At 40.0% G+C, this 19,938-nt stretch overlaps 1 protein-coding gene across 5 annotated transcripts in view; it reads left to right on the top strand.

The window, feature by feature from the left end:
• The window catches only part of slc4a11 (solute carrier family 4 member 11), a 99,885-nt gene that overhangs the window by 76,682 nt on the left and 3,265 nt on the right, over window positions 1-19,938 (top strand). For all 5 annotated transcript variants that reach the window (XM_063908938.1, XM_063908941.1, XM_063908939.1 and 2 more), the window contains 11 exons: window positions 1,437-1,521; window positions 3,139-3,264; window positions 3,917-4,030; window positions 5,996-6,128; window positions 7,036-7,109; window positions 9,024-9,252; window positions 9,654-9,760; window positions 12,810-12,975; window positions 14,775-14,948; window positions 16,397-16,592; window positions 18,047-18,216. In XM_063908938.1, coding sequence (XP_063765008.1) covers window positions 1,437-1,521; window positions 3,139-3,264; window positions 3,917-4,030; window positions 5,996-6,128; window positions 7,036-7,109; window positions 9,024-9,252; window positions 9,654-9,760; window positions 12,810-12,975; window positions 14,775-14,948; window positions 16,397-16,592; window positions 18,047-18,216 — 1,574 coding nt within the window. The remainder of the gene's footprint in view (window positions 1-1,436; window positions 1,522-3,138; window positions 3,265-3,916; window positions 4,031-5,995; window positions 6,129-7,035; window positions 7,110-9,023; window positions 9,253-9,653; window positions 9,761-12,809; window positions 12,976-14,774; window positions 14,949-16,396; window positions 16,593-18,046; window positions 18,217-19,938) is intronic.

Below are 19,938 nucleotides of genomic sequence, written 5' to 3'. Positions count from 1 at the left end.
GGATTTAATGGATGAACAGTCCTTGTTGAGCAAGCGTGTGTGGCTTCGTAAAACTAGCCGGCGCGCTCGGGGAGAAAAGCAGAGATGCTGTTGTTTTTGTTTTCAGGTTGTTTAAAAATCGCTCCGTTCTGCCAAAAAAAGTCAAAAGTTTTTCGGATGACGAATGAGGCAGGAGTGATTTTCCTAGGGGGCTTTTCCTCCTCGCACACACACCTTCATCACCCGTAGTTGCGTAACGCCATGTTCAACAAGAAAATTCACATTGAGTAATTATATCATTTGCTTAATAAGCTCAGGCAGCACGGCACATTTGCTCCCTATCGTGTTTAACCTTAAAGCTCATGTTTTAAAGAAGCACTTGATGTCTCTCTGTGAATCACGTGGCTGTTTCCCCTGCGTCTTCCTCTTGACATCTTTAAAAATAATCTTCCATCCCCTGCTGTCAGCTGTCTTCCCTCCCTGATTCTTGTTCATTCTGGGTACGCAGGGATCTTTACTAAATGTACACAAAATGTCATCCTGCTGATCTGCTTACTTTGTTTTGGATTACGCAAGTAAAGGCTTTTCCTCTCGTTAAGTTTTATGATTTCAAATCAGCTTTCAGAAAGCCCCCCTGTGGAATCACCCGGGCTCTTAGCTGAATCATCAAATGGGTCCTTTTTCATTTTTCATTGTCCACGGCAGAGTGCACGATCGAAGTTTATGAGTCGGGTACAGCCTCTGGCGTTTAGTGTTGTTGCACATTTGGAGGTCACCGAGACAAATTATCGAAATACCCTGGAGTAAAATGTTAACTTCACAAAAATGTGAAAACGGAGCAAGGTGGTAATGCACTTGTTTGTGTTGGGCTGGTTACAGTTTCTCCAAATGGGATAAAAACAAATTCTACAAATCAGAACAGCGCCACCTACAGGCAAAGAGGGAAAACACTTCTGCCATTTTAACGCCTAAATCTGCATAAAAATTATTTATTTAATTATTATTTTTTTTTATTACAGAAACTTTGCTGAAATATGCTAGAATATTCTTGTTAGATTTCCCTACTTAACCTACCGGTACATACTTAAACATTAACAAAGTAAAAACTCAAAAGATGTAGCCTGAACAATACAATTTAGCTAGTGCCTGGAAACACAACAAGCCTTTGAAGATTGTGTAATCTAATATATAATGTATTGTTCTTTCTAAACAACAACAAATGTGTTAATAATTTAGAATGAAATTAAAGTGTAATACTAAAATACAAACACAGAATCAACCCACTTTGCTAAATCACTTCTGTAGTTTCCTTCTGACCTCTAAAATCAAATAATAAGCAAGTAGAGATCTGTGTCAATTTCTGCCTTTGCCCGTTGATGGCACACACACACTGGCATGTTTACTCCTAGAGACCACCGCTGCTCCTTGTGTGTAACCTTTCCCTCTTGTGTCCACAGTGTAAAGACTTCTTAAGAGCCGGCCGGGGGATTTACGAGGACCTGTGCCGCCGCCTGCCTTTCTACCCTTCTGACTTCACAGATGGTGAGCTGGACCTTCTTGTAGTGAGAGTGAATCATCTTCCTTAATGTGCCGCACCAAGGTGGCTCTGGCAGCTCCTCATTTGTCTGTCACCCTTTGCCTCGGATACCCCTGCGCTCCATCTGTGTCACATCTACGGTTGTCTGCTGCTAAAATGTCTTACTGTTCCAATATGGTCCAATATCAATGTAATTTCCCAGGTCATCAGGCAGGAGCATTGCAGAGTGGAGGTTTTATTGACTCATCAAATCCCTCTCTATCTGCAAATAGGTGAAAAGGTTTCGGTCATCAGTCAAATTGATGCACACATGTTGCTTGACCTTTAAAATATCCGTATTTTATACCCAAATATATATGATTTTTTGGTTCTGTTGAGCCGTAGCAGCCAGAGATGCTTTTGAATTTCAGGAAATCACTCAGAGTTTTTGTTTTGAAGTGATTGCAACGGCTTGATTTAATTAGATAAATTAACTCTGTTGACCTTGATTGTTCTAGAAGAGAAAGACTGACTAAATTTGTGGAGAAGAGAGTGTTTTCGGCTGTTGTCTTTCAGTCGCTTTCATTCCAGAACATCCGGTAGATCTTTCTGTAACTAAAACACAGATACTTCTGTCTTGTGACTGTCATCAGATAGTGATCATGTGATGAAGGTCACAGGACCAAAATCATTGTGATCACATTAAAGCCATTTCTTCTTGTTTTTTTTCCAAAACAAGTTATCTATCATTTGGATACACGGGATAACTGCTCTTAAAGGGGCCTTATTGTTCTCATTTTCAGGTTCAACATTTTATTTTGCACCTCTACTGTGACATGTCTCCACGCTGTAATGTTCAAAAAGCTATCTATTTTTCTCATACTGCCTGTGCTGCAGCACTTCTTTTCACCCTCTGTCTGAAACCAGAACCCAGTCTGCTCTGATTGGTTAGCTGGCCGGCTCTGTTGTGATTGGTCAATGTCCAGCAGTGGCTCAGTCAGTAGGGGCTTGGACTGGGAATCGTAGGGTCGCCGGTTCAAGTCCCTGAACAGACTTGAAATATGGAAAGTGGACTGCTACTTGGAGAGGTCCCAGTTCACCTCCTAGGCCCTGCTGTGGTGCCCTTGAGCAAGGCACCGGACACCTCCAATTCCCCCCCCCCCATTGCTCCCCGGGCGCTGCACAATAGCTGCCCACTGCTCCTAGTACTAGGATGGGTTAAATGCAGAGGACCAATTTCCCTGTGGGTGCTCTGCTGTGTGCATGTATGTGACAATAAAGAGGGTTTCCTCCTCTGATTCTATCTATCCTGTCTTTAGCCTCTCTGTAGGGAACATTGGGATTTTAGCCTTTTGAGAACATTTACATGCACTAAAACCTATATAACACAAATAAGAAAATGGAAACCCCAAAAAAGCATAAAAGGGCCTCTTTAAAACAATGATGAATTGCACAAAAGCCACCTTTTAAATAAGGCAGTATGCAGTGTAAGCCTTTGTAAAATAGTTTGACGGGATGTTTCCGTGCTGTGGAGGCCCTGAATGATGTTGTCTGTTAATGTTTTTGTCATTTTGAAATTAAAGCCTCCTCCGCTCCATTATGAGGTGAGCATGACTCATGTGTTTGTGTTTTTCTCCCCTCAGGTATAGTCGGCAGTAATAAAACTCTACTGAAGTACATGACCACGGCCATCTTCCTCTACATCGCCATCCTCCTCCCCGCCATCGCCTTCGGATCCCTCAACGACGAGAGCACGCGTGGGGAGATAGGTACGGGCACGTCTGAACAGAGTTGGGAGGGTTACTTACTAGTTACCGGTTAGCTGTAGAACTCGAATCACTCATCTGAGTAGCAACAAATTAACGTTATGTAACACAATTACTTTCTGTTACTTTTGGATCTCTTCAATGTCAAATGCTATGCAAATAAAGACGTTAAAAAAAGACAACAATCAGGAGAATGAAAAAGTGTGATACTGCTTGGATTAGTACTACAGTATGTCGTTATAACACATCAGCATGTCATGTGTTAGTGAAGTAACTGTGAGTGTTAAAATAAAGGTAGTCGAGTAAAATATTTGCCTCTGAAACGAGTAGAAGTATAAAGTGGCTTTATTTTGGAAACCCAAGTACGAATATGTCTAAAAGGCACTTAAGCACAATACTTGAGTAAATGTTCCTAGGTTCTTTTCACCACTAGTAAGGGGAGTGATGACTGTCTCTGTAGAAGAAGTCATGTCATGTATCGGCATAGAGAAATATGGATAAGCAAAGACTTCAAATGGTGTAAAATAAATCTTTTTAGGATCCTATTAACTCTCCCTGTCTGAAACTTGCTGACATTCCTGCAGATTAAGGAGATTAATGAGTAGCCATCAGAACTTCCTCCTGAGTTTTCTCTGCGTGTGTCCCCTGTGTCCAGATGTTCGGAAGACCATCATCGGCCAAAGCATCGGTGGGGTCATCTACTCGTTGTTCGCCGGCTCTCCTCTAGTCGTGCCCCTCACCACAGCTCCCCTCGCCATCTTCATCAGCGGTAGGCTTTCCCCCCTCTTTCACCTGGCTCTGCTCAGCCAACACACACTTATCTTTTCACAGTTTCTGCCGACGGTTGATTTGAAAAAGTAGCCCGGGGATGGGGGGGGGGGATTTAAGATTACATCGAAAATCAAGAGAAGGAGGCGCCCCACCATGTACAACAGCCACTAAAAGCCAGAAAACACCACCTTTGGAGTGACTTAGCTGTTGGTTCACACATGAGCCTCCAGTGAGGGTTCCTGGTGCAGTCGAGCAAAAATCAGAATCAAAATTGTGTTTTAGTCACAGATGGAAAGGGGGTTTTCTGGCAGTTGTTATAATAAACAGAAGAAGTTAAAGTATAAATGTGCACTTGTACTAAATATATCACAATAAATATGTCAAAATACATTCAATATATTCAACACTGCAAACAATAATACTTATAATATACTCATTTTTAATACTTATTGTTACTTTTCCTTGTTATTTTTTGTACATTGGGCGCCATTTTCTTACATTTTTAATGTTTAAATAAAGAGTATTATTTTTATTTTATATTTTTGTATTGCACATCTATTAACTTTACTTTTTATGTTCATATTTTTATTTTTATTTTGTTTTATTGCACATTTCTTAACTTATTTTTAAATAAATATTGTAGATTTTCAATTTTGTATTTTTATTTGCACAATTTTACTTAAACTTCTTATGTTTGTATACAGTAAATATTCAAGCAACTGTCATGAAACCCAATTTCCCCATGACTAAATCAGGTATTCTGTTTCTGATATAAAGAGTGGTGTATAATTAATAATAAAGATGTTAATGCTGGGAACCGAAATATGGCACGAAATGTGCAATACAGTAATAATCCTTAACGATGCACACTGGAAAAACTCCACAAATTATGCAGATTGAGTTTTGTAAATAGAATATATCTCCCAAACAATTAGATTTTTAGGAATGAACGGGGGAAACATGTTACATAATGTTTGGTTTGAGGAGCCAACGGGTGAGGAAACTAGCTCCTCACACACGCGCAGACTTTACATTCAGCAGTGAGCGACAACAGCACATAAAGCGCTCTGTGCACTGCTGTCGGTTTTTACCCAACAGCGATGTTTGTTGGATTTTAAACGATGTTGACGGCTGGAAGCCACGGCATCAGTCAGCGATGAGGAAAAGCAGCGACCCCGATGCCAAGATGTAGTTTTAGTAGTTTTTTTATACCGAAGCTGTTTGTTGGGTTTGTGGTGTGATGATCTTTGAAGAAAATGGGTTAGATTTCTGCTAAGCACATTCCCATGGGGGTAATTACAGTACATTTCCAGCAGCAGTTCTGAGCAGAACAATGGCTTGCTTGTTACGTTGTAGCTCATCTGCGCAGGAATCTGCTCGAGATTACAACTCAATTGCAATAGTCCAAAAAACACGTTAAAATTCCTCTGTCCTTTTCATGTTTGAGTGAAAAATGTTCGATTTTTCCTTTTCGTTGTGTGATCGTAAAGTAAAATATCTGCTAAAGCTGGTGGAGAATTTTATAATTAAACTCTTCCTCAGTTTTTCACCATTTAATGCGTTTTCAAAACATCTGTTTTTACAGAATACGAAGAAGAAAACAAAAGCTGTTCAATAACAACCTCGGTCGTTTTCCATTTTATCGATTAACTCAACGATCATCGATCCCTTTCCTTTAGTTGGCTTATAGTTTTTGTCCGTACAATTTCTTATTATGAATTTTAATGACACTTAAAGAAGACGAATACTTCTTTGTTTTTATATTTTAAAAAGGCACTGGTTACCCAGAGGAAAGCACTGGTGTTTAATGAGAGCGCTTACAGCTGCAAAAGACCAAACAAACGTCACTAGCTAAACACTTACAGTTCTGAGATGGTTGCATTTCTAATACGGAGTAATTATGTCTTAGATGCTTTATGATCTGTGGTCATTTTTCTGTTTATTTATTTGTATACACGTGCAGTGATTCGAGGAATCTGTGACGACTACAACCTGGATTTCCCCGCTTTCTACGCCTGCATCGGTTTGTGGAACTGCCTGTTCCTCATCCTGGGAGGCATCTTCAACGTCAGTCTGCTCATGAAGCTCTTTAAAAGGTATTTCTCTCACAGTTTTACAACTTATTTCAGTGAAATCATACCTATTGAGGCAGTTATTTTCCTGTCTTCTCTCTCCGACAAACTGAAAATGTTTTTAATTGGGCGTTAAAACGTCAGTGTCTGCAGCAAAATCACTGACACTCAACGGAGAAAATCTGTTTTCAACAACAAACAGATTTCAGGGAGAGGATTCAGTGTGAGCTCTCCTCCCAGCTACCACACATGCAGAGTTTTATATCTTTCCTTCTGCTTCCCTTTTCCCTTAAGCCAAAACCAAAAGATTTGAGGGGGAAATGGAGACATTTTCTGCATTAATTTATCATTATGAAATATATGTTGATTGCATAATGTAATGGCTGTAGAGTAATGACACCATCTGCATTTAGATTGGTTCCCTGTCCTGTAAGTCTCGCTCTCGCTATGCAATTCTTTCTGCTTCTGAGTGTGATCTCCTGGGGAAATGGAGCTACATTTACAGCACAGAGGCGAAGAAAACAAAATGCAGTGTGTCCTGTGCAGGGTAGCTAACTTGTGTTTCATGAAATTAGCTAACAACAGTTCCAAAAGTCGCCAGATAACTTCCACACGCATTCATTTGCATAAAAGGAAGAGACACATTACATTTCAAAGTATTTCTTGCATTATCCATGATGGGTTTGAAGAAGCCACTAGTTTTGTGCAGGCTCTATGATAACAAAAAGCCTTCCCGTTGTGTTTGCATCAGCTGTGCCAACATAATACAACATTTTATAAGTTCATGCTGCAGCACCTCTTTTCACCCTCTGTCTCAAACCACAGACCAGTCAGCTCGGATTGGTTAGCTGGCTGTGTTGTGATTGATCAACCAGCCTATCGACAGTTTTTATGAACAGTTATTGTATGTTTTGTCTCTGTGTTCCTCCAGGTCTACAGAGGAGGTCATTGCGCTGTTCATTTCCATTGCATTTGTGGTGGATGCGGTGAAAGGCACGGTCAAAAGTAAGTTCCCAAACACACGACAGATCCCTCTTTTCATTGAACTCACATTAATATCTCTCTCCCATTTATGTTTTTGTTCTGTGCAATTTCAGATTTTCCACCAGCCTCATATTCATGTCTAATTTTCAAAAAGCCAATTGTACTGAAACAGGAGATTTCAAAACTAATTAGTGAGGTTTCCTCAACTTCACCATCCCTTGTTGACCGACGCGAATTAGATCCCTTCAACTGATCATTAAGTCTATTTTATTCAAAATGTCAATTGTTTTTTTCCCGTACTATTGTCTGTTTGCAGATAAGCAGTGTAATTTATTTTCAATAGATCCAGTGCTTATTGAAAAACAAGCCATGTTTCTAGTTATTATTGTGGTGCAGGATAGACAATTCCTTCAAAATAAACCGTACAAGACAACCCAGAAGCAACCATTTGATTAACTTATCAAAATGAGCAGTCATAGCTTCCTGCGTGCAATGTAGGGGATTATTTTGTCCAGTCAAAAGTAAGAAGCAAAGTTTTTGGAGGTTCAGCAGACTGAAAGGCAGAGATACTTTGTCGTAAATGAATCAATCCAGCTTTCAAACCCAGCCTGCAGCCCATTTACCCCCCCGCCCGCCTTAACTGCACCTCATCTTAGTGTACCATAAATATTTTACACAATTTAATTTGCTGCAAATGAGATGACGATAGCAGGATGTAATTTATTTTGAACGCGATGTAGTCCTGTTGTGGAGATTGCCGGTGCTGTAGTTCAATTTTCAGAAACCATTTGTAAAATACGCTCGCAGCTCATATGCCATTACCATAACATTAACCTATGCCATTTTGTTTACACTTTCCATCCCAAACAGTTTGCAGTACCATGAATGAATACATGAATATGAGTGGGTTTCCAGTCTCCTGTACAACTTTGTTTGCCTCATAACTTTCTTCTGGTTCGATGAAAGGTCGATTTACACTCTGGTTCCTACTCTCACAGACAAGGTTGTTATTTAAAATAGTTGTGAAAGCCATATCCTAAAGAGTATAACATCCCATCATTCAACATGATGCTGAGTAGAGCGACAGACATAAGTTGGTTTGTACTACAGATCCAAAGGAGGTATCGGGACTGATTTCAGGGGGCTGGGTCCAATAGAGTTCTCTTGTTGTTTCCAGCTCAGAGATCAAATCACACAGCATGTGGTGTAAAATGTCAAATTTGATCCATTAAATGGTTAACCCAAATGTTTCTAACTATCCTCTAAGTGAAATCTGTAATTCTCTATCTGGGTTGTGATCAATTTCTTTGTTTACCCGCAATGGCGACATATCCACTTTGTAAATGGCTATCATCGTGGTTGTTTGCCATCAATATACCTTTAATCCAGTGTTAAGACCCATATTTACCAACCACTATCAACCAACGCTCTCTGTCTTTTGATATTGCTTTTGAGCTAAAGAGTGCTGTGTACCCTCAGTGAATATTGTTTTACGATCTAGTTGATCAGGTTTCAGTGCAGAGCGACGGCCGAGGTTTTCTCTTCTCCGGCTCTCCCTGCACAGTTTGCAGTCCCCGTCCTCCACGTCTCTCCATCCAACACTATACCTTAAAGTGGTATTTTGAATTGCGTTTCTTTTGGGATTGCAGCAAACCGTTTTTAAGGCTGCTTGTTCGTGCAGGACGGATGTAGTTTTGCAGGTATTTCATAACAAAACATGTAGTGAGTTTACAAACAGGGTTAGTATTTCATTAGGGAGTTTCAACAAGCAGGAAATGTCTAACTCAAGAACGAAAAGTCAGGGTAAGAACACTACGATGCATCCTCTGGGAACCATGAATATCTAACAGTTATTGGCAGTCTGTCTTATAATTATTAACATATTTAATAGAACGTCTAAAGTACATTAACTAGACACTGTGGGTGTTCCTTCAGTCTTTCACAGGTACTACCACCCACCGACGCTGAGCAACACAAGCGCAGAGATCCTCCCTCAGGCTGGAAATCTGCTCGGGGGAAACAGGAGCGAGGTGGCGGCGGGATTCGCGCTGAACGCCCTCCCTGAATCCGTCATCCATTGCACCCGAGAGAGGCCGCTCCTCTGCCTCCTGCTGATGCTCGGGACGTTATGGATGGGCTACACCCTTTACCAGTTCAAAAGGAGGTACGTGCAGCGCTGCGACACTCTTCAGATAAATCACTGCAGAACTTTAAATCTTGTTTGGATGAGAGCTCGTAAGAACACTGCTGAGTCGGGGCCTTGACTCTAAAGAGTGACGGTGCTTTCAGGAACTTTCCCAGACAGGCTCTCACAAAGCTCCCGTTTCTGTCAAAGCTTCTGCTCCAGCCTATGATTTAATAAGCATTAATATTCTACTTCTGATTGCCCCCAGTAATCAAATCAACCTCAAAGCCGGATTCAATTCTGTAAGCAAAAGGCGGACCGAGGTACCTAAGCAGTGTCAGGATTGCAGCCATTGTCCTTGCCTTGTCTACAGTAATTGTATTCCTCTCTTATGTGTCTCTCCTCACTCACTCTCCTCTTTCTTCCTGTCTTTCTTTCAGCCCGTTCCTGCATGCCAAAGTGAGGGAGGTGATGTCGGACTGCGCTCTGCCGATCTCAGTGCTCATGTTCTCCTTCATCGGCTCCTACATTTTCAGTGACATTGATCGTTAGTATAATTTCTTACTTTTCTAGATGCTAAAGGGACTGCATTTGGGGTTTTAATGCTTAATAAGATACAGTCTACTTATACTGTTTTATATCAGTATGCAATATACAGATACATTTACAGATGATATACAGTACCGTAGATATATTATACAGATGTTTTAACCCCAGCTGTGATTACACTAACAAAAGTGACTTTCAAAATCATTCACACGGTAATTTTGAAAAACATGTCTCTAATTTAGATATAAAGACTTCTCTAATGTATTGCATTATATAAAAAGTGAACCTCAGATATTCTAGTGATGCCACTATGTTACAGAAGACAAAGGTGTCTAATGGAGCAGTTTCAGGCAGGGGGTGAGAGTTCCCTCTGGAGGAAATTAAGGGATTTTAGCCTTTGCAGACCATTTACATGCACAAAAACCTATATAACAAACTACAGGAAAGCACAATGGGGCCCCTTTTCATGTTTAAAAGCTCATCTTTTGTCTTGATCATTGAACTGAGAGAGCTTAATGTGAGTCAAAAGATGGGAAATGCTAAAAATCATCACAATTGTCTTTGCGAAAACATACAGAACTTCAGTAGATCTCCTCCCTCTACGCCACATGCACAGGCGTATACTTCTCCTCACAGCTTCTTAATGAATAATGAAGTGATTAGCAGTTGGGTTACTGTGCTGTTAACTAGGGCAAACATGTCTTAGGGAAAGAATAGTTGATTTATAACATCTGCACGTGCTTTAGCATTTCTTTGAACTTGCATAATGTGGGTTTATTGTACGACAGAGGCCCATGATGTTGTGTCTTTAGGTCATATTGGAAATAACGATGGCCCTTTGCTGTAGAAATCTGTACCCTGAATCAAAGCACAGCATTTGTTTGATTCACAGCATTGCATTAAATGTGAAAAATTAGGGAAAGTAATTGTAAAGAAGCTGTCTTTTTAGCTCTGTGTGTGTATTCACTTTAGCGCTTCGGACTCTGGTCCAAATCTGGTGAAGGGGCCAAACTCAAAGCGTGTTTAATTCCAAAAACAGACTGTCTAACTGCAGGGCCTCCTCTATTTGGTGCCTTTATTGTCTTTTTATGTTCTTTAATCAAGGCACAGGCCAAACCACATGGGAGATAGTCAGTTTTTATCCTCTATTGTTTAGCATCATTTTGAGTCTCCATTCATTGTTGCCAAGGCAGCAGCTGTTCTCCAGGGGTCGCCCGCAGAAACACAGAGACAAGCGCCAAACCCCCAAGTGAATTTAAATTCAAGTGCCTGGCCAATTTTCTGTTCCTTTACCTCCAGAGACAATAAGTCATAAGATAATAGCCCCATTATTGCATTGTCATTTCCTCCTAAATTTAACCAGCTGCACTTAATTCAGCAGCATTTGAGGTGATACAGGCCTAAATGAGATCTACAGCAGAGGAGAAAAGAGAGAGCCAATCACAGGAAATGATTCTTGGTGTGAAAACGTGAGTCATAACAACAGTAACAGAGACAGTAATGTTTGTGAAGATGGAACCTGATGAGCTGGGAAGTACAGACGGAGAATTTAAAGCAAAATAATATTCACAAAATGACATTCCTGTCACCATTTAGAGTCCACTAAAGAAACTAATGCTTATAATTTAGTTATCATAGTGATGTAATCAAGTAGGTCATGCCCTAAGCTACAGTTATCTAACAAACGAAGAACTCGTTAAAACTCAAAGGTGTAATTAGGGCTGCAGCTAAGGATTATGTTCATTATTATCAGCAGATTGTTCTAATTATTCATGAAAGAAAAACAGCAAATCCTCATATTTGAGGAACTGGAAATACCCAATGTTTGTGGTTTTTGAATAAAAAACGAGTAAAATGATAAAACATAATCAAAATAGTTGACATTTATCCAGTGGTAGAAAGCAACGGCAAACATTAGTTACTATTTGTACGGTACATTTTTGTTTTACACTACTTTATGCTCCAGTCAAATATCATACCTTTTTCTCTACTCATTTTATTTGTTACTTTGAAATATAAAAATACGAGACATGCTCATATGATGTGATGAAATATTGTACAGTTTATCACAAATCAGCACATTTACAAACTAAATGCCAACCTTACATAGAGATAAAAACAGGATAATATCACACATAATATAAGAAGAGGAAATAGTACTTTTACTTTTGCTACCCTAAGTACATTAATCCAATAATACTTCTGCACGTGTACTTGACATTGCATCCAGAACAAGTACTTGTACTGGAATATTTTCAAGGTCTCCTATTATGCTCTTTTATGGCATATGTTATAGGTCTTAGATATATATAAAAAACATGTCTCTGGCGTGTTTTACTCAAAATACCAAACAGATCATTGATTTTACCATGTCCACTATCCCTCTGGTTTCAGCCCCGTTTTCAAAAATGCTGATTCTGTGACACTTTCATGCAAATGAGCTGAAGCTGGCCACGCCCTTTTGGAGCATCATGCTCTCTCTGTCTGAAGAGAGAAGTTTCTAACGGAGAAACTCAGCTAAACGCTGCCGTGATTAAACGCCATATGATGTTCCAAACCACATCAAGCATTATTTCTCAATCACTTCTCAGTGTTTACCACTAGAACAGAGACATTATATGTATTATATACACAACACCTCTAAGTCCCTCCTGCAGACATCCTGCACAGAGACACAGAGGTGCTGCGGAGGGGATTCAGCTCGCTGACTGTATATTGGGGACGATAGGTTGAGAGGTGTCACGTGGGCGGGACGTTGCCAGGAGTTCAATGTAAAGCCAGCCCACATTTCAGTTATGACGTCATATGGGCAGCAAATCTGGATCAGCTCGTTTGTACCCCCGTTTTTGGAGATGTGGGTAAGGAGGAAAAAAGAGAGGGTTGTATTTTCTGACACTTTGTGAGTCTCCTTACACACCGGGGACACATATTTATGTATAAAAGACAGCAAAAAGTGCATTTTGCATAATAGGGGACCTTTAAGACCTTAGTATTTTTACTTTTATTTAAGAATAATACATCATTTCTTTCTCTTCTTCTGTGAACAGTTCCAGTTTTTAAAGTTCATGACCGGCCCGTCTTCAAGGTGGCTCCCTTTGAGCGTCTGTCGGCCCTGAACGTGGTCAGCGCCATGGGCCTGGGCTTCCTCCTGGCACTCCTCATCTTCATCGACCAGAACATCGTCGTCTCGCTGACCAATGCGCCAGAGAACAGGTAGAGACAAACCTTCATATACAGAAGAATTTCGACCGAGAATGCATCTTTTTTTTTAATCTCATGATGACTCTTTTCGTGACTTCATTTCCAAGTAGACAACTGTCGATTCTGACCAGAAGGATAAAAACAGTGAGGGTGAATCCTGGGATTATAATCTCATGCAATTACTGGTTTAAACTCTCTCTATGACCCTTCAAAAAGCCACCAAAGACCTTCGGGATGTGCAGAAACCGGATATTTGCCAGTCTGTTTGGAAGGGGAGCTTAACTGAAGCAGAAACTTGACATATGAGTCAAATTTTCACAGTCAGGGAGTTCTGAAAAAGCCTCAGAGCCAAAACACGGAGCTGAGCTTTTCACCCTGTTCTTCTGAAATTTGCATTGGACAGACCACTTCAGCACAGCCCTACAGTAAAAATCTATAATGATGAAATTTCAACCCTCAGCATCGACATTTGTTGGGCAGAAATTAATTGGATCTAGAAGTTTGTGGAAGATTTCACTGCAAGGCAAGACGACGGCTGCTATAGCATGAAAGACAAAATGATTTCCAAGCATGCCGATCTGTTTAACGCTGTCATAATATGTATTAAATAGAATGAAATGCAAGGACTTGATGAGACACCTTTCAAAAAGGTTTGTAAACACAGTTGCTGTATTTAACCTTCACTGCTTCTTTCATGTGTAACTAACAATAGAACAGAAGCGGAAAACAGCGATGGCTATTTCTGTTCCTGCTCTCTTTCTATTCTTTTATCTAATGCATCCTTTGATTGGCGCAACATCTTTTCTCTGAATCTGGAAATAAGTAGTTTATGGAACCACACCTGCACTAGATCACTTCTTAGTTTTCTGTCATTATTTATTTATTTAAAAATACTTGTCGTTCTCATGCAGATCATCATACATCAGCAATACTTTTAATCCTAACAAATAACTTGCACACTTCCACTGAAGGAAAATAGGTCAGAATGAAGCTTGGTTAGTCTTATCTTAAGTTATTTTGGGATTTAGAGACTATAGAGCAAGAAAAACAACCCTCATTTCCTCTATCGTGCAGAAAGAAATGGTGTCATCATAAAGATCGCAGTGCAATGTCACCATGCATGTGTTTTATATATTGGATTTATGGAAACATGAGAGAATGTGTGTAACTGCGTGTCATATGTGCTCATGTTTATGATACTTCAGCAGGATAGTCTACACATATTAACACCACTTTTTTTGAAGCGAAAAAATGCATTTGCCAGAAGTAAAAGGCTAAGCTAACTACATCAAGGTCACATGACTGTGCGTCACCACCGCTAAGCTAAAGGCGGCTAATGTTTGGCGCAATTTAGTCATTTAGTCACTTGTTAGCGGCCACTGTTTTTAAGACACAGAGACACATTTACAAATTGAGTATTTATTGACGTATTTTATCTTTTAGTACAAAAAGTTTAGATCTTTTCAGGCACGTAACCAACAACACATTCATAAAACTGTTGACTTTGAGACGAGGGGACAAGAAGTAGTAAAATACTAACAAATGTACAGGATTTAGGACTCATTAATGCACCACTCAGGTGGTTGCAGGGCTGATAGGTATAAGGTGGAATTAATGAGGCCAGGAAAGACATTCAAAATAGGCAGGTAAAAAAACTAAGACAGGATACAGATATGATGCACTTTGGGAAAACTTCAAATTCAAACCACAACCGGTAAAGTAGAAACTAGGAAGATGTACGTTTCTTGTGTTGGTGAGTTGTCGTGGTTTAGCCTGTTGTTGTTGAGTGTAACATTTGCGTTGCTCCGCAGGTTGCTGAAGGGCACGGCGTATCACTGGGACCTGATGCTCTCTGGGCTCATTAACATCCTGATGTCTGTGCTGGGGTTGCCCTGGATGCACGCCGCCTTCCCCCACTCCACCCTCCATGTGCGCCAGCTGGCGTTCGTGGAGCAGCGCGTGGAGGGGGGGCACCTCTACGAGACGTGAGTTACCCGCCTCCTCATCGCCGGTGCTAATCAGACGTTCAATTAAAGGTCGTCGTCAGAGCATGCGGTGACTGGTGATTTTGTGTCGCAGGCTATCGTATCCTGCTCTTAGCTGATTGTATGATTACCATGTAACTAACCCTTCTGTCTCTGGATGAGAGCGGTGAGGGGGCTTCTAAGAGATGAGAGGATTAAGGTTATCATTAGTCCTCACAGATATGTGCAAAGTTGTAGTTAGCATTTATTTAGTATTCCTTAAGTAATCAAGTGTGATAAAGAATGCATAGGGCACAGTCGTCTGTCAGAGATCTAATAAGAGATGTTGATTGTAAGAAAATATGCAATGAAGGGGTTTTGAATATATGCATGTCCAGAACTCCAAATGTACATATATGATTGATTATAGAAAAGTACTAATTTAACGCATAGTTCAAAATGTAAACTTTTGAAAGGGAATTAAGCGTACTTAAACTGCACTTTTCAAGAACAACAAATAAAATAAAGAAGAAAGCATGAAATACACACTTAGAAGGAGTAAAAACAACATAAATGTAAATAGATTCACTTAAGTCATATGCAAGTCTTAACAGGTGGATATTTAGCAGATTGACAATATCTACAGATCCTTTCAGATCAGTTTGGGAGCCTAAACCTCAAAAGCCTCCTCAGTTTCCCTTCTCATTATTTGAATCATTTGCCAGAGGCCTGAAGAGGTAATGTGGGGTAACAATAAGACAATAATGATTAGAGGAAGAATAGTAAGAGAGATTAAATTTAGGAACCCTACACTTAAATTATTTTCTTTGCTTTCACTCTTCTCTGGACAGAATACATGGATGGGTGTTTCTATTACTGTGCAACTTTTTGTAACCGAAAACTACTCATTTGTGAGCTTGAATGGAAATGTATTCACCCAAGATAACACCTGACCTGGTTAAGATAAGGAAAAGAGTTCCTATAAGCTCAGTCCCAGAGCTCTACATAGTGCAGTGAACATAATCATTGTGAAAAGATGAAGAAAAGAGACACATGAACTTCAAACAAGTGGCTGTCTAAACATCGTAAGGTATATAAGCAAACTGCTAACAACATAATGAGCCATTTCGCCATAACCGCTCATAACTCCAAGGACGTGTTTCATTGTGTCAGCTCAATGTGAGTTTGTGTAAATGTCTATAAAGGTTGAGACGAGGCCTGTTGGTGAAAAGACCTTAGAAATCAGGTTATAACATATTTCGGTAAAATAGTCCAAGCTTAGGCTAATATATTTCCATCAAACTCCAAGAAATTTCATCTGGAAAATTGTGATTCTTCAAATGGAAAATGTGCAGGAACACTGATAAGAAAACCTTGGAAAAAACGTTGTCTGTTGCATTGTATTAAACAATCATGTGCGCTCCAGTAACCGTTCATCTGTGTGTGTTATTGTGTGTGTGTCTCCTCAGTATCGTCCAGGTGAAGGAGACGCGGCTGACGTCTCTGACGGCCAACATCTTCATCGGTGTGTCGGTGCTGCTGCTGCCCCTCCCGCTGCAGTGGATCCCCAAACCCGTCCTGTACGGCCTCTTCCTCTACATCGCCCTCACCTCCATCGACGGAAACCAGATGTGCGACCGCATGGCTCTCCTCCTCAAGGAGCAGGTGAGGAAGTGTGTGTGTGTGTGTGGGGGGGGGGGGGGGGGGCGAATGTGTGTTTGTCCATATGCAGGGCTCTGCAGATCAAACGGTTGACCGGGTGCCCGGAGCCTAAGGACCGGACCTGAGTCGAAAAATATTTGCAAATATAATGTAGGTGTTTGTTTTAATCTACTGTGAAGACCAGGTGGGTTCAGTGAATTGAAACAGATCAGCTCATAAATGAACATCAATATTTTAAGGTTGTCTCTTTCTGACTATTTTCTTCTTCTATTGTTGAACCTCTTTACATCCTTAATTCAAATAGCAAAATAAATAATTACGATATACTTTACCGAAAAGTAAATCTACAATAATCTTTTTTTTCTTCCTGTGTCCGATTTAACCTTCCTACTGCCTGGGAAAAAAAACAGTACACCTCACACACCGGCGCCTCCAAATGGCAGTGAGCGGTATTGTTCAAAATATATTTTGCTTATTGGTATTGGATGTTTGAGCTCCACCGTGCAGAATAATGTCTGCGCAACAGCACACTATTCTACATAAAAGTAAAAAACTGTTTCCAAATTGTCAATAAAACAAGATGGCATCTGCTTTAGTAAGAGGCTAACAGCCTGTGACTCCTAATGTTTATTTTGATTAATGAGACAGATTTACAGACCTCTGTGTAGAGAGTCTTCAGTCTTGTACTTTTTAGATTAGGGGTGTCCTAATATACCAGTATCAAGTGAATAATACACATATGATAACATTTTGTATAATCCAGCACCTTTTAAATAATGTACGTTTCTTTCCTTTTTGTACGCTTCTGCACAGTAACGGTAACATACTCTTTCTCCACCTGTGGACATACTAACACATATAAAAAATAATAATGACTACACTTAAAATAACATTTGATCAAAAACATTTATGTTTACATTTTCTCCAGAAATCGCAAAAATAATATCGTGATTGTGAATTATTATGGCCACAATAATCATATATAGAAAGCCTGATTGTGACAAGTCGTGTTTTCAAAATGATAGCCAACATTGTGAAATAGTTTTACTGTCATGTGATGTGTGATCATTTTTGATTCATCATCTCCTGCTGGTGGTTCATACCTGACACTGGATCAGTTGGAAGAGATGAGTTTGTTTCTGATGCACTCTGAAAAGAAAGGAAGTGTATTTTTTACATAGAAGTCATTAGGAGTTCAGGTTTAAAATAGATGACGCCTTTACCCCGCCTCACACACTCACACAGGAGACCCTTCACGCTGTAAATACTCTTCATCAGATAAAACCCACCGAAGCTGAGTGTTATTTATGATCTAACCCCGCTGTGCACTTCTTAAAGGTGTGTGGGCCGTCCTCTTCCCTGAGTCATTTCTTTAAGACAGCAGGAGACCCGAGAACAGGGGGGAGCGAATCCTCAGATGGAATATTAATCTCTCCCGATCCTCTCCCCTCCTGCAGACGTCCTACCCTCCGACCCACTACATCCGCAAAGTGCCCCAGAGGAAGATCCACTACTTCACCTTCCTGCAGATGATGCAGCTGCTGATCCTCTGCACGTTCGGCATGTACCCCATACCGTACATGAAGATGATCTTCCCTCTGCTCATGATCATGCTGATTCCAATCAGGTACGACCTCGACCGTTTTGCCCCAGAAAGTTATTTTTTGTGTCTGACCTCAATCTGGATGATTTTATCCTCAAAATAATGATGATATACCTATTTGAGACTAAACCAATCCTGCTCAATAGCACCTTTTGGGATGATAAAAGTGACAATTCAAATATTGATTTATTTTCAATTAAAAGTAATTTATTTTTTATTGGTCACATTTTTTTAAAATTATATAACTCGATTTAAAAAAAGAATCTGAATATTTAGTCATACTTTTTAAGGAAGCTGAAGCCTTAGATCTATTTCACATATTTTTCATGAATTATTTTGTACAATTCTCTTTAAATATATATATACTGTACATGTAGTCTCAGCTGGAAACATCCACACCATACATCGAACAGCATTATATATGGTATTTGTGAACTCACAGAATAATTCACCACACTCTCCTTCTTGCTTTCTTTGGGGCATCAAAGAAGTGGAATATCTTCACAAAAAAAATGATGCTTTGCTCTAGAAAAACTTGTAAAATGTAAAAAATCTGTTTTTCCTATTTTTGTGACAGTTTTAAATAATACATTTGATCAACGTGTGTTCTTCAGATCAGCATGAACACCTTTTCTTAAACACACGTTTCCACACATTTCAACATATTTTAAAGCCCATATTTAGCAGTTTGCATGCTTGATTAAAGGAGTATCATTATTCTTCTAGTGGCAACATCACATATATTGCAGATTATGAATAGCTTTTTTGTTGCAATTAAAGTGCTATCAAAGTGTTCAGTTATTATGTCACCAGAAATACAAATAACTAGAAAATCGAACCAGAGGGACGTCTGTCCTCCATAATACTCTTTACCACTTATGAGTTGAAGTGTTTTGTAATTTAAACTTTACTTATTTTATTTTGTGCATTTGGGGCAGTAAACACACAACTGATGTACTTCAACTAATGCTTACAGCTGCCTTACATTTAGCAGACAATGAGCAATATCAGCATCCATTTAGGCATTGTGTTTGTGGTGAATGTAAGTCCAAATATTCACTCTACCTTCCTGGTTTGGTCTCCATCAACTCCTGAGGGAAATATGTAGTTATTTTGCTGCTTAGGTGTGTCAGCACCCTCTGCCTGAAACACCCCCATTGTACTCCTTTGCTTACTTCTGTAAGAAAGTGACATCACTATGTAACACAAGCTCTTCTATTGGCGAGCGCTCCAACACATTGTACATGATAGGCTGAGGGGCGGGACATCTCTAAGTGGTTGATCAATCATAACAGAGGCGGCCAGCTAACCAATCAGACCAGGCTGGGCTCTGGTTTCAGACAGAGGTTGAAAAGAGGTGTTGCAACACAGGCAGTATGAAAACAATAAAGAGCTTTTTGAACATTAAAGCGTGGAGACATGTCACAGTAGAGGCACAAATACAAATATGAACCTGAAACTTAGCAAAATAGGGCCTCTTTAAAGTGTTTTAACTGTTTGAGTGTGAAGTCTCATTTGTTTCCGGACCTATAGTGCCTTTGTGCACGCTAACAAAAGTATACGTCAGCCACCACTGTATCGCTGATCCTATCTCCTGTTCTCTGCTACTACGGAGAGCAAAGTGATACATCTTGTGAGATAAGATCTGACATTCTGATGGTTTGGGCTTTTGTTTCCTCATGTTTTCTCCCTCTGCGCTGCTCTAACAAGAATCGACTGACATTGATTCTGTCTGCTCTGTGTTTA

This window comes from Eleginops maclovinus, chromosome 19 (assembly GCF_036324505.1).
Source record: "Eleginops maclovinus isolate JMC-PN-2008 ecotype Puerto Natales chromosome 19, JC_Emac_rtc_rv5, whole genome shotgun sequence".
NCBI lineage: Eukaryota > Metazoa > Chordata > Actinopteri > Perciformes > Eleginopidae > Eleginops > Eleginops maclovinus.
The sequence above is the reverse complement of the archived record's forward strand: the minus strand, read 5'-3'. Positions and strand labels throughout refer to the sequence as shown.